This window comes from Panthera onca, chromosome B1 (assembly GCF_046562875.1).
Source record: "Panthera onca isolate mPanOnc1 chromosome B1, mPanOnc1 haplotype 2, whole genome shotgun sequence".
Classification (NCBI taxonomy): domain Eukaryota; kingdom Metazoa; phylum Chordata; class Mammalia; order Carnivora; family Felidae; genus Panthera; species Panthera onca.
The window spans coordinates 169,123,656-169,137,350 of NC_138342.1; the positions used below are offsets into that span (position 1 = coordinate 169,123,656).

Sequence of the window (13,695 nt, forward strand, 5' to 3'; positions counted from 1 at the left end):
TTCAAGTTAAGGAACCAAACTGGGGCTGGGATCAGGTGAGATACTGAGCCATGTACCTTCGGAGGGTCTGGGAGAATAGGGCAGTAGGAGCAGTAAAGGGGACTAGCAGAGCAATTATCAGGGACGGAGGTAGAGTGAGGCCCACCAAAGGAGCTTGACCTTAACTCTGGAAGCCATGTTGCCTGGCCAGCAGGGCATCCTGCAGCACTAGGCCAAATAGGTCCAATGGTGTGGGCTATGTGTAAAGAGCACGGAGTGGATCTTAAAGGGACAGGACCACCCCAGACTCCTTCCTCTGCTTAGCCGTTCTTCTCTCCCCTGAGTGATGCCAGAGTTCAGGGCGTGGGAAGCCAGGAGGTTGGGGGAATTGAGCATCTGCAGCCAGCAGTTCAGTCATTTCCTTTCTCTGACAGCTTGTGGAGAGACCCTACAAGACAGCACAGGCAACTTCTCTTCCCCTGAGTACCCCAATGGCTACTCCGCCCACATGCACTGCGTATGGCGTATCTCAGTCACACCTGGAGAGAAGGTAACTGAGCGTCCCCTCCTCTGCCAGGACCCCAGAGTAAGAGAGCATAGTTGATTGTGGCTGTGAATGACCTACCTGGGAAACGTAGACCCATTCACTGCACAAGAACGATGGAGCACTACCTTGAGGAGGGGCTGACTTACTACTCAAGAGGCACTTTTCCAAGGTCTTCTCAGATCTATCCACAGGGTTTTCCTGTGGTATCTGGACCTCTCACTCACCCCTTTACCTTCAGTGTCCTTCCGTGCATTTTTATTGTTCCCAATAGTCAACTTTAAGACTCTATTCCTCTTGATTGGAACATGGTACTTAATATACTCGTGCAGTCTTGAGCTTGACTAGATTTTATTACTGGTCACATTGTTCATTCCAACAGCTCTCAAGACCATTTGGAATCTGAATTCCACCATTCAGCGGGTGCCATCTCTCTTACTCTGTCCTGAGCTCATTTGATAAGCATGTCTTTTCTGGGTCTTCTGAAACTGGTCTTTGGTTGAAACATTGAACATGACATGAATCAAAGCAGAGCCAAGTTCCCTCTCTGAGCTGACACTGTTCATCTGCAGACTTTGGGCAGATTTATTCCACTGGCTATGATACCACTTGCTACACTACCATCCAGCCATGAGTCATCACCTTGTTGACTGCGAAGTGAGCTTCTCCAACCACGAATTTGTCACCTTTATATCCCTGGCATAGGAAACAGCTCATAAATGCTGAATATATAGATGGATTGCCTTACCAAATCAAAGCCACTGTTCCACCAGTTGGTGAAACACCTTTTAAAAAGAAAATGACGTTTGTCTGATGTGCTTTGTTTTAAGTGAACCTGAACCAGCTCCTAATAATCAAGTGTCTCTTTTCTAAATGGTGGCAGGCTATCTGTTTATTTGGGGATTGACATTCAACTTAGTGGGTTGTGATTCCCAGGATTCACTCCAAACCCCTCTTCCAACACACACGCGCACGCGCGCACACACACACACACCCCTTTTGGAAACTGGCAAAGCTTTTGTTCTGAGTTTTCAAGATTACAGACACTGATCACATCTGTAAGTTATTTGAATGTCCTCTGATGTCATTTTTGAGCCTAGAGGCAACAGCTAATTTAAAGAGGTGCTCACTGACTCCCCTCCAATATGAATGAGTTTCTATTCCCTTTCCAAACTATGCTTATTTTACTGTTTGCAATTTGAAGATCATTCTCATTTGTGGTAGTCTTTTATTGAGGGTTGAGTAATTCCGTCATCTCTCTCAGTTAACATACTGTCACCCTCCCTCAAAAGTGAACCCACCCCAGGTGGCTCAGTCAGTTAAGCATCCGACTTTGGCTCAGGTCATGATCTCACAGTTCGTGGGTTCGAGCCCTGCATCGGTCTCTGTGCTGACAGCTCAGAGCCTGGAGCCTGCTTCAGATTGGATTCTGTGTCTCTCTCGCTCTCTGCTCCTCCCCTGCTCATGCTCTGTCTCTCTCTGTCTATCAAAAATGAACATTAAAAAAAAATTTTTTTTTAAGTGAACCCATCCCTTCCTTGTTCTTTTTCTTGTTCTGAATCTAATTTAAAAATTGCTCTCCTTTTTGCTGTCTTGTTCTGACCATTCTCTGGCTTCCTTTATCTCTCTGCCAAAGGTCTCCACAACTTCCGCTTTTGGAAATCTCACAGCAAATAACAATAAAAACAACTAAAATTATTGAGCACATGATTGGCCAGGCATGTGTTAAATTCTTTATGTGTTATGTCTTATAATTAACACAACAACATTCTAGGCCGGGTGCTAATGTTGTCCCCATTCTGCATATGGGAGAACAAACTTGGAAAAATTAAGTAACTTGTCCAAAGATTATGACACAAAAGTCCATGATTGCAATACTGTGAATTCTAAACCCTGTCCCACATCAACAATTGCTAAAGTGCCCTTCCAGAGACCTGTGTGCCCACTACACACCTGGCATTGGGGACAGAGAGATGCATGAGAGAGTCCCCAGCCCCTGAGGAACACAGAGTAGGGTAGAGAGTTGCTTTTTTTTCCTGTTCAAGAAGTTTGCTCAGCCAGCAGGGATATGCCAACCTTGGTCAGGATCAGCTTCTTTCCCTGTGGTTCCAGGCTGGCATGGGCTGGCCTTAGTCTCTAGTAGACAAATGGACTTGCCCCAGGAGCCTCTCTGTGCCTTAGGCATGCTCCCTCCACAACACCCAAGAGACTCCCCATCCTTTTTCAGAGGCCTGCCTGGAGCTCCAGGGAGAGAAGTAGGCTACAGAGAAATATTTCAAACTTTTCAGTGCGTAGCTGCAGAAATAGAAAAAGTAAAATTCACTCACAGTTCTGGATCAAATTGTAGAGCTGTAATTGAGTCAAAGATGGAACCCTGGGGGACAGGAACCCTCTAAGGGTCTGCAGAGGCTGGGGAGCCAGGGAGGATAGCGTCATGAAATAATAGTGACCATTCTTTGCTGTTTACCCATTACGTTTCAGGCAAAGTATTAGGCATCTTGTATGTATGACCTCATTATTCCCCACATCAGTTTTGTGGTGCAGGTGTTCTCGTCCCTTCTGTGTAGATGAGGGAGTCGAGGCTCAGAGGGCATCAGTAAATCTGCCCACGTTTGAACAGGCAGTCATGGTGGAACCAGCATTTAGTTCCAGGACTGTCCAACTCCAAAGTCTATGCTCTTTCAACAGTCAACCTTAAATAAACTCGCTTGCATTCGTGGGTGGACTTTGATGTTTCTTTTGTGCTGAGAGGTTGTTTTCACTTGCCTTCTAGTTCTCTGCTTATTGCCAGAAGTTTGAGTGATACAGAAATTTTATGCAAGGCAGGGATATATCAAACAAGAAAGAGCCACTTTGGAAGGCTTCTTGTAGGACCCCCATGTCTCCACTGTACGTCATTAGCAGCTGCTCCAAAGAAGACTTAAGAGTGTTTCCCAAGCGACAAAGCCCGCCCCTTAGGAGCAGGAAAGTGGTTTCAGGAGATCACGGTCCATTGTTGCAGCCGAGCCAAAAAGATAAGAACTTAAAATGTCTTTTGGCTTTGGCAGTGTCCACCCTCATTCCCATCCCTGCCTTGTGATATCTTGCCTATTCTTCAAGTTCCAAATTCCGCTCATCTGTAATGCCTTCCCCAACCCCACCTCCAGTCCTCCAGTTGGGCAGCTATGACCCCTCCCTTAAGTCCCTGCTTCCTGGTGCTGAAGGGTGTGGGGCTCTGAGGGTGAAGGGGAAGTTGACCCTCATTCTTCATGCAGCTGTTAAGCAAAATTGACTGGCAGGCCTGGGGAGGCCACATGGAATAAAAGTTTAAGGGTTTAAGTTTAAGACCCGAGTGCCTGGGTTTGACTCCCAGCCGTGCTATTTGCTAGATGCATGATCTTGGGGAAGTTGCTTAACCACTCTGTTCCTTTGTTTCCCCATTTGTAAAGTGGGTCTGATGGTTGTGCCTCCCTCATGTGGTTGATACAAGGATTAGACAAGTTAATGCACGTAAAGTGCTCAGTGCTGTGCCTGGCACATGGCAGGAATTCCATCAATGTTGGCTGCTACTGTCATTCTGTAGCCTTTTTCTTTTTCTTTTTTTTTTTTTTTTACATTTACTTAGAGAAAGAGCACATGTGCATGCATGCATGCAGTGGAGGGGCGAGAGGGAGAGAGGAAGAGAGAGAACCCCAAGCAGACTCTGGGCTGACAGCTCAAGGGGCATGACCCCACAAAACTGTGAGATCATAACCTGAGCTGAAACCAAGAGTCAGATGCTCAATTGACTGAGCCACCCAGGTGCCCAATGTCTTATAGTCTTAATCTATTAAATCGGTAATCCCTGGTCGACTTCCTAGGTCCCCCTTTTGCCTCCTTCTACTTCCAGATTCTGGGATGAACCATTTCAAATTTCAAAATCTTAAGCAAACTCAACTCCAACAGTGAAATTAACTTTTTTTGAGTGGCATACACAGTACTATATATGTGTGGCATGTATGTATATTGCATGTGTGACACATACGTGTGTCAATGTTATAAACTTTCCATGTATTGGTTTAATTCTCTAAGTCCTATGAGGTTGGTACTATTACCATTACCATCTTATAGATATGGAAATGGAGGCACAAAGGTGTTCAATGATGATCCTAAGGTCATACAGCAAAGTCAGACTGAAGCCAGACTGTGAGTCCCCGGGGGTCAACATATCGTCCCAATTGCTCCCTGAGAGCATCCAACAAATGTGGGGGGTACTTCCCATTTGCGGGGTCCACTTGTGGACACTCTGCACCCTGTTTCTCATTGAATCCCCCAGCTCTTTATGATTACTGCTGTTTTTTAGACAAAGACACCAAGGCACAAAGAAGTCAAGCCACGGGCCCATCATCACCAGCCAGGAAGTGGTAGAGGTGGCCAGGTTTTCTTTGGCAAAGGGCAGTGCCCCTGCCACCAGAGCACAGCTGTTTCCACATGACAGAAGCCATTACAACTCTTAATTAGACATCTCTGGTCTCAATATAGCCATGGTGTGCCCTCCTGGAGGATGCCTTTAACTGCCAACACAGGTCTCTTCTTCCTGAGCGAGGTGACCACTGCTTCCTCCTGCCCCATAGGAGGTCTTGGGTGGGTCCTTTGGGCTTCTGCCTGTGGGCGTGGTTCTTCAGGAGGGTGTGAAGCCATCCTCCCTGGACAGAGCCAGGGTAGTTTCCGAGGGCGAAGGGAAAGTTGCTGCTGTTCTTGTCAGCTGCTGAGCAAAACTGATCGGAGGCCACATGGAATAGTGGTGAAGGATGTAAGTTTAGGGGCCAGACTGCCCTCACTCAGCCCTCTGCATTCCTTCATCCATCCAGCAACTCCTTAAAGATGTTTTTGTTGTTTGTCGGATATAGAGATAAGTATTTTGAAAAGTATAGGAATTCATATGGTAAAGAGTGAATATTCTGCCCTGGGTCCTCCTCCAAATCCCACTCCCCAGAGGTGACCAAACATTGGTAACACTTGGTATGTCCTTCCAGACTCTTCTAAGTATGTGTGCGTGCATGTGTGTATGGATATGTGGTCTTATGTAACTTGCCTTTCACTCAGCAGGAAATCATGGTCATTGTTCCATGTTAGCGCATCAAGTTCTACCTCAGACATTTTGATGGTTGCTTAACATGCTGTCATCCCCATTTCTCTGATGTTTCATTTAAGTTTTTTCCAAGTTTTTATCATTACCAAAAACGCTACAGTAAATATCTCAAACCTGAGATCTTTGTATACTTGGGAAAGTGTATCTATAAAATAGATTCCTAAAAGAAAAATTCTATCCAAGAAACATTTATTAAGCAACTACTACATGCCACACACCAAAGATTCCATATCGAGTTAAATAAAATTCCTGTCCTCATAGGGTTTACATTTTGGCAGAGTAGGGGTAAGGGGGAGACAGACAAGCAAATAAAAAGTAAATGCGATAGGTCAGATGGTAATAAGTGTTATGAAGGAAATCAGCAATAGGAGATAAAGGAGTGAGGTGGGGGTTACTGTAACATGTGGGATGGTCAGAGAAGGCCTCATTCACATCAGGTGAGTTGGAGTAGAAATGGATAGGAAGTGAGGGAACACATCAGGCAGGTAGCTGGGAAGAGCTTCTAGCCAGCAAATGCAAAGGCCCCGAGGCAGGAGCAGGCTTGGTGTGTTTGAGGACCAGTAGGGTCCATGTGGCCAGAGCCAAGTAAGCAAGGAGGAAAGTGGTAGGTGATGGGGTCAGAGAGATAGCAGGGGGCTAGATTATAAATGGCCATAGAGGACATGGTAAGTAAGGACTTTGGATTTTACTCTGAGTAACATGCATTAAAGGATTTTGAGCAGTGGGGAGATATGATCCAATTACATCATGAAAGCTCTGCTCTGCTGGGAGGCAAGATCAAGAGCAGTGACTATTGAACTAATCTTGGAAAAAGATAATGGTAGGGCCAGGACTGAGAGTTCAAGAAGGGGTACAGATGGTTTGAGGAGAGAGGAGGAGAATGTGAAAGGTGTGCCTGGCAGCGCTAAAGACGCAGTGGAGGTCAGTGGTCTCAAATTTCAAGTGAGACAAGCAACATGGTTGTATTTCCTCTAACCATGACTTCAGCCTCCTGGGAACAGGCACAGAGTAGGTGGAAAGTTGGATTTAAGCAGGGGTGTGGTTTTCCAGTGAATACAATGAGGAGAAAAGAGGAAAAAGAGAGCTGAGGTCCTATACAAGGAGGTGATGATAAAGATGGACCATGGATTTGCTTTGAAGTGAGGTGACAGCCCCAGGCCTTTGCCACTTCATCTATGTCCTACTTTGGTCATTGATCCAGGCACACTGTCTGTCTCCAGAGCAAGAGCCAGAACAGATTTTCAACTTCAGTTTTTCAAAATACCAGGACTTGTATCTTTATAATAACAATAATAACACTCAATGATGACTAATAATAATCATCAAGAGTAATAGGGTGCACTTTTCAAAACCTGGTCTTGCTCGATTTCATCCCAGAGTGCCACAATTCATAAATGTTTCCCCAAACACAAACACATTTCAACTCATGTACAAATCAAAAGAAAAGAGGCAGGATGGGCTATGGATTCCAAGCCAGGCAAGGACTGATGTGAGTACGTGGAGATAAAGGGTGGGAAAACCCCATAGGCTCAGAAGGTGGAAGGTCATGGTGAACTGGAAGGATTGTTGGACTAGGTGTATGGAGCAAGTGAACGAGGAGAGATTGGGGCACGTGGATGGACAGTGGGGTGCTTGAACTTGAGCTTATGGGGGATGCACTGTTATTGATGATAACAGGGTCTAGGGCATGTCATGCCATGTGTGGCCGAGAAGAGGTGGAGAGAGGAAGTCAGGGAATGGAGAGGCCCAGAAATGGGAAGGGTCATCTAGGTGGCTATTGAAATCACCAAGAATTCTAAAGGGGTCGGTGTCAGGGAGTGACCGAGAGCCAGAGTTATTCTCTGACCATCGACCGTCATAGCACTGACACATTCTCTGACCATTGACCGTCACAGCACTGACACAGGCTACAGACCACAGTTGCCAGTGCCTGCTTTGGGATCTTTTTCATTCTCACCTCCACTCTGACTGCCTCTAACTGCAGTGAGCCAGAGGAGAGATACACCTTGTCCCCTTTTCCTCCAGCAGAGAAGCCAGCTAGACCTAACAGGTGGGTTCCTGGGCCATTTGTGTCCACTGTATACACCTCTCAGGTCACCATGAACTGTTCCTGCTTGTTGGACTCTAGATACAAAAGAGGCTTTGGGGGCACATTCTGGAAACTACTAAAGCAATTTCCCTCTTTGAAAGTGTACCTGTCTACTGTTAATATGCCCACCGGCTGGGGAGAGTTGGTATTTACCAAGGTGTCAAACGTTCCTCCAGTATTACATGACCATTTGATGAGTTCAAAGGCTGAAATGAGTTCATGAACAGGAGGCACTTAGGGCGGTGGCTGTACCTACGAGGTGCTACTTCAGGGTGAGGTGCTCTTTCCTCATTTCATGCTCGTGGCAGCTGAGGTCAGAGAGGTTGGGTGATTTACCCAAGGACTCCCAGCAAGAAATGCAGAGGTGATGTTCCAACCCAGGCCCATGTGTGTGGAGTCTGAGTTTTTTTACTCAGTGAGCTTTTCATGTGGATTTCTTATCCTTCTAAGTCATGTGTATTTCTTATCCTTCTAAATCCTAAGCCCCTTGACAGGGATGGACGTTAAACCCACTCACAGGAAGGATTCAGATCTGGTATTCCCCTCAGCAGCTAGCATGACCCCTTGCCTGGAATCAACATTCAATGAATATGTGATGATGGGTGACTCAGCCCGTCTCTCTGCCTCTCCTCTCTGGACCCTTCATTTCCATTTCAGAGCCCCTGGTACCCACATGCCACCCTGGGCCCTTCCTATCACTGATACCTCATCCCTCTAATGGTGCTGTGATTGGTGTTATTTAAGTCGACCAGGAGGAGAGATGGGTTTGTTTAACCCAAACCAGTGTCTCCTCACTAAGGGGATCAGTAAAATGAGACCTCTGGTCTTATACAGATATTCAGCAAGGCCATGTATGTTAAGTGATGACTGAGTTATCTGAGAAAGCTGGCCGTCATTGGCAGACAGCTGGGGAGAGGAGTGCCGTCTCTGCACCAGGAGCTCCTTTTCTGAGCCCCTTCACTATTTATGCAGAGTGAGGCAGGCAGTGGTCATGGGGCCGGCAGGCCAGGCTGGTAGGGAGCTGTGTAACCCTCTTCCTCTTCCCATTTCCCCTAGATCATTCTGAACTTCACGTCCATGGACCTGTATCGCAGCCGCCTGTGCTGGTATGACTACGTGGAGGTCCGAGACGGCTTCTGGAGGAAAGCACCCCTCCGAGGTAAGGCACTAGCCTGCCCCGTGCCTCCTCTGTGGAGCCTTCTTTTTTGTGTGAATTGAGGTCTAATTAACATGTAATACCCTCTTAGTTTCAGGTATACATCACAGTGATTGAATATTTTCATGTATTACTAAATGATCCCCATGATAAGGGTAGTTACCATCTGTCACCATACAACATTATTACAATATTATTGCTTATAGTCTCCATGCCGTACATCACATCCCCATGCCTGATTTATTTTATAACTGGAAGCTTGTATCACTTCTCGGCCTTCTGGCTAAGATCAAGTGTACAACTGGAAGCTTGTGTCTCTTAATCTCTTTCACCTATTTTGTCTACCTCCCACCACCTCCCCTCTGGCACCCATCAATTTGTTCTCTGTATCTATGAGTCTGTTTCTGTTTTGCTTTGTTTGTTCATCTGTATTGTTTTTGGATCCCACATATAAGTGAAATCATATGGTATTTTTCTTTGTTTCACTTAGCATCATACCCTCTAGGTCCATCCGTGGTGTCACGAATGGCAAAATCTCATTCTTTTCTATGGCTGAGTGATATGGATATCCCACATCTTATTCAATCTATTCATCTACTAAGGGACACTTCGGTTGCTTCCATCACCTGGCTGTTGTAAATAATATTGCAATGAACATGAGATTGCATATATCTCTTTGAATTGGTGTTTTCGTTTTCTTTTGATAAATACCCAAAAGTGGAATTGTTGGATCATAAGGTAGTTATATTTTTTTAGATTTTTTTAAAGTTGATTTATTTATTTTGAGCGGAGGGCAGGGCAGAGAATGATGGAGAGAGAGAATCCCAAGCAGGAGCCACACTGTTAGCGCAGAGCCTTATGCACGGCTTGATCTCACAAACCATGAATGAGGTCATGACCCAAGACAAAATCAAGAGTCCGACACTTGGGGGCGCCTGGGTGGCTCAGTCAGTTAAGTGTCCAACATTGGCTCAGGCTGTGATCTCATGGTTTGTGGGTTTGAGCCCCATGTCAGGCTCTGTGCTGACAGCTCAGAGCCTGGATCCTCCTTCAGATTCTGTCTCCCCATCTCTGCCCTTCCCCTACTCTCTCTCCCTCTTTCTCTCTCTCTCTCTCTCTCTCTCTCATCCTCTCTCTCTCTCTCTCTCAAAATAAATAAACATTAAAAAAAGAGAGTTTGACGCTTAACCGACTGAGCCACCCATGCGCCCCGGTAGTTCTATTTTTAATTTTTGAGGAATATCCATACTGTTTTCTAGAGTGGCTGCACCAGTTTGCATTCCTATCAACAGTGTACAAGGGTTCCCTTATCACCACTTCCTCAAACCTGTTGTCAGTGGTCTTATTTAAGCAAGCTCCACACTCAGCATGAAGCCTGATGCAGGACTTGATCCCATAACCCTGGAATCATGACCTGAGCTGAAATCAAGAGCTGGATGCTCAACTGACTGAGCCACCCTGGTGCCCCCCACCTTTTTTTTTAACTTGTCTTCTTGATACTAGCCATTCTGATAGGTGTGAGGTGATATCTCATTGTAGTTTTGATTTTCATTTCTTGATGATGAGTGATGTTGAGGATCTTTTCATGTGTCTGTTGGCCATCTGTATGTCTTCTTTGGAGAAATGTCTACTCAAGTCCTCTGCCCGTTTTTTAATTGGGTTGTTTGGTTTTTTGATATTAAGTTATGTAAATTCTTTACATATAGTTTGGATAGAAATCCCTTACCCAATGTATGATTTGCAAACATCGTCTCCCATTCAGTAAATTGCTTGTTCGTTTTGTTGACCATTTCCCTCACTGTGCAAAAGCTTTTCGGTTTGATGTGGCTACTTCCTTCCTACACCTACTCATATTCTCTTCATCCTCCCCTGAAACCCATAGCTTGGCCAAGGGTGATCTGGTGTGGGAATCAGGACTCCTGATAGAGTCAGTGCCTGATAACTCCATCACCAAGTGTATAACTTTGGGCAAATCCCTTCCCTAGTCTGGACCTTAGGGTCTTTGGTATAGGCTTCTGGGCCTCCCTCAGAGGTGACGCTCAGTGTGTGGGTCAGGGGTGTCATATAAGTTGACAGAGGGAGACAGACAGGCACATCTCCACAGTTCCAGGCTCTCCTCATCTGGGCAATTTCAGAGGCTCTGTTTTCTCTATCTGTAAGGTCTGGCTTAAGGGTACCCACAGTGCATCCTGGCACACCACAGAGGGCTACCTACCTGGCACAGACTTGTTTGCACAGGATACTTTGTCCCTTGGTGGCGGGGGGTGGTGAGTAAGTGGGGGATGTGTAGTCAGAACCACAGGACAGAAGTTATTTTAATGGACATGGAGTTAGGGCCAAAAGAAGCTTTTGTGTCAAGCCTGAGGAGCTGTGTGAATTCTCCTCCAATCTGGACATAACCCTAAATAGCCCGGGACTACTCATTGTCACTAGAGTCTTTGCTCCACAGCCTGTGTCTGAAGCAGGATGACAAACCGTTACTAACCATCTCTTTTTCCCCCAGTATCTGATATTTGAATATTTCTTATTAGTCACCCAAAGCAGCTGTCATTACAACACTTCCTCCTGAAGACATGTTAGCATTTCCAAGATTACAGTTTCTTTTTCATAACTTACATTCCTGGGTCAGCACCCTCTGTCCCTTGCTGAAGGTTGGGAAACACCCAATCTTACTCAGAACACACAAACCATCCCTACTTGATTCTCCACTACAAAGAATTCTACAAATGGCCAGCCTCATCTGCTTACACAGATTCCTGTCAGGTTTTATTTCAAAGGGGACATTTTCTGACCCAGTCCCTAGATTCTAGGATTTATTTGGGGTCCTCTGCCATCTCTTGCGTTTGGTCAAATGAAAACATTCTAAATGTACAAAGAAAGCTGAGTTCGTTCTTGGTTATTACTTGTTTGCATGAAGGCCAAATAAGAAAAGTAATGATAATATGCTCTTTGAAAAAAGTAAATAGGGCTGCTGGGTGGCTCAATTGGTTAAGTGTTTGACTCTTGATCTCAGCTCAGGTCTTAATAGGGTCGTGAGTTCAAGCCCCGCATTGGGCTCCGTGCTGGGCGTGAAGCCTACTTTTCAAAAAAGGTAACTAAAACACAGATACAGTTTGATATTGTGCGAAGTCCCCTTTCCTCCCAGAACTCATATTCTATTTCTCAAGTGCATAAAATCCTGTAGAAGTTAGTACTCTCTGGCCCTTCAAGACCACACTAGACCTTAGACTAGTTTCAGGCCAACTGGAGGGCCTTGAGATTGTGTGCCAAGTGCAGACCAAGGCCAGAGCCCTGAGCCCCTGAGCCCCTAGAGTGGTGGGACAGGCTCCCTGGAGGGACAGCCCTGGAGCAGGGAGGGGAGAGGGACCCACTTCAGGCCTCACTGCCCTCTGTCCACACTGTCTGCGCAGGCCGCTTCTGTGGGGGCAAACTCCCCGAGCCTATTGTCTCCACCGACAGCCGTCTCTGGGTCGAGTTCCGCAGCAGCAGCAACTGGGTCGGGAAGGGCTTCTTTGCCGTCTATGAAGGTACGGAAGAAGAGTGACGAGGGAGGATTGGGTGTGGTCCCTGGGGATCAAAACGCTCACTCCTGGCACACTAAGGGCAAGGTCAGGGGAGCATGAGGGAGGAAGCAGAGACCCCAGTGGGATTGGCCAGGCCTGGGGGTACTAAGAAGCTGGGGGAGGGGTACATAGGAAGGACTGAAGGAGGGGAGAGAGGGGCTCTTGAGCTGAGCAGAGCATTCTAACTAACCTCACCCTGTGTCCCCAAAGCCATCTGTGGGGGAGATGTGAAGAAGGACAATGGCCACATCCAGTCACCCAATTACCCTGATGATTACCGGCCCAGCAAAGTCTGCATCTGGCGGATCCAGGTGTCTGAGGGCTTCCACGTGGGCCTCACCTTCCAGTCCTTTGAGGTAGGTCGGAGACCCTGCTGTCCCACCTGTTGTGGGTTTCCTGGTGTTGGGCCCTGGCCACCAGAGCTGCTCCAGCTGATCCAGCCCCTGACCCTCAGATCGAGCGCCATGACAGCTGTGCCTACGACTACCTGGAGGTGCGTGATGGGCACAGTGAGAGCAGCACTCTCATCGGGCGCTACTGTGGCTACGAGAAGCCGGATGACATCAAGAGCACTTCCAGTCGCCTCTGGCTCAAATTCGTCTCTGACGGATCCATTAACAAAGCTGGCTTTGCTGTCAACTTTTTCAAAGGTGCTCCTTCCCCATTCCCCACCCGGCCCATCCCCATGGCCAATCCATCTCCTCCATTCCTTCTTTTAATTTTTAAAATTGTGTTTTGTTGTGGTAAAAACACGTAGCTTGAGATCTGTCCTCTGGATGCATTTGTAAGTGTACTATACCATGTTGCTGGCCGAAGGCACGGTGCTCTACAGCAGATCTCCAAGGCTTATTCATCTCGCTTGACTGCCACTTTATGCCTATTTGATTAGCAGCTCCACGTTTCCCCCAGCCCCCAACCCCTGGCAGCCATCATTCATTCTTTCATCCACTCATTCATCCATTCATTCATTCATTTATTGAATCTATTTTAGATAGCTTGTATAAGTGGAATCCTGCAGTATTTGTCTTTCTGTAACTAGCTTTTTTACTGAACATAATGTTCATAAGATTCATCCATTTTTGTTCCACTGTGTGTATATAACACATTTTTTAAAGTGAAGAGTAATCGACACACAATATCCTGTTAGTTTCAAGGGTACAACATACCGATTCAATGTTTATGTACATTATAAAATGGTCACCACGGTGAGTCTAGTTACCATCCATCACCTTACAAAGTTGTTACAATCTTGTT

General features: G+C 46.3%; 1 protein-coding gene across 3 annotated transcripts in view; it reads left to right on the top strand.

Annotated features, from left to right (window-relative positions):
* BMP1 (bone morphogenetic protein 1) overlaps positions 1 to 13,695 on the top strand; it is a 43,469-nt gene that overhangs the window by 13,214 nt on the left and 16,560 nt on the right. For all 3 annotated transcript variants that reach the window (XM_060653320.3, XM_060653322.3, XM_060653321.2), the window contains 5 exons: positions 414 to 529; positions 8,779 to 8,881; positions 12,289 to 12,405; positions 12,652 to 12,797; positions 12,896 to 13,091. In XM_060653320.3, the coding sequence (XP_060509303.1) occupies positions 414 to 529; positions 8,779 to 8,881; positions 12,289 to 12,405; positions 12,652 to 12,797; positions 12,896 to 13,091 (678 nt within the window). The remainder of the gene's footprint in view (positions 1 to 413; positions 530 to 8,778; positions 8,882 to 12,288; positions 12,406 to 12,651; positions 12,798 to 12,895; positions 13,092 to 13,695) is intronic.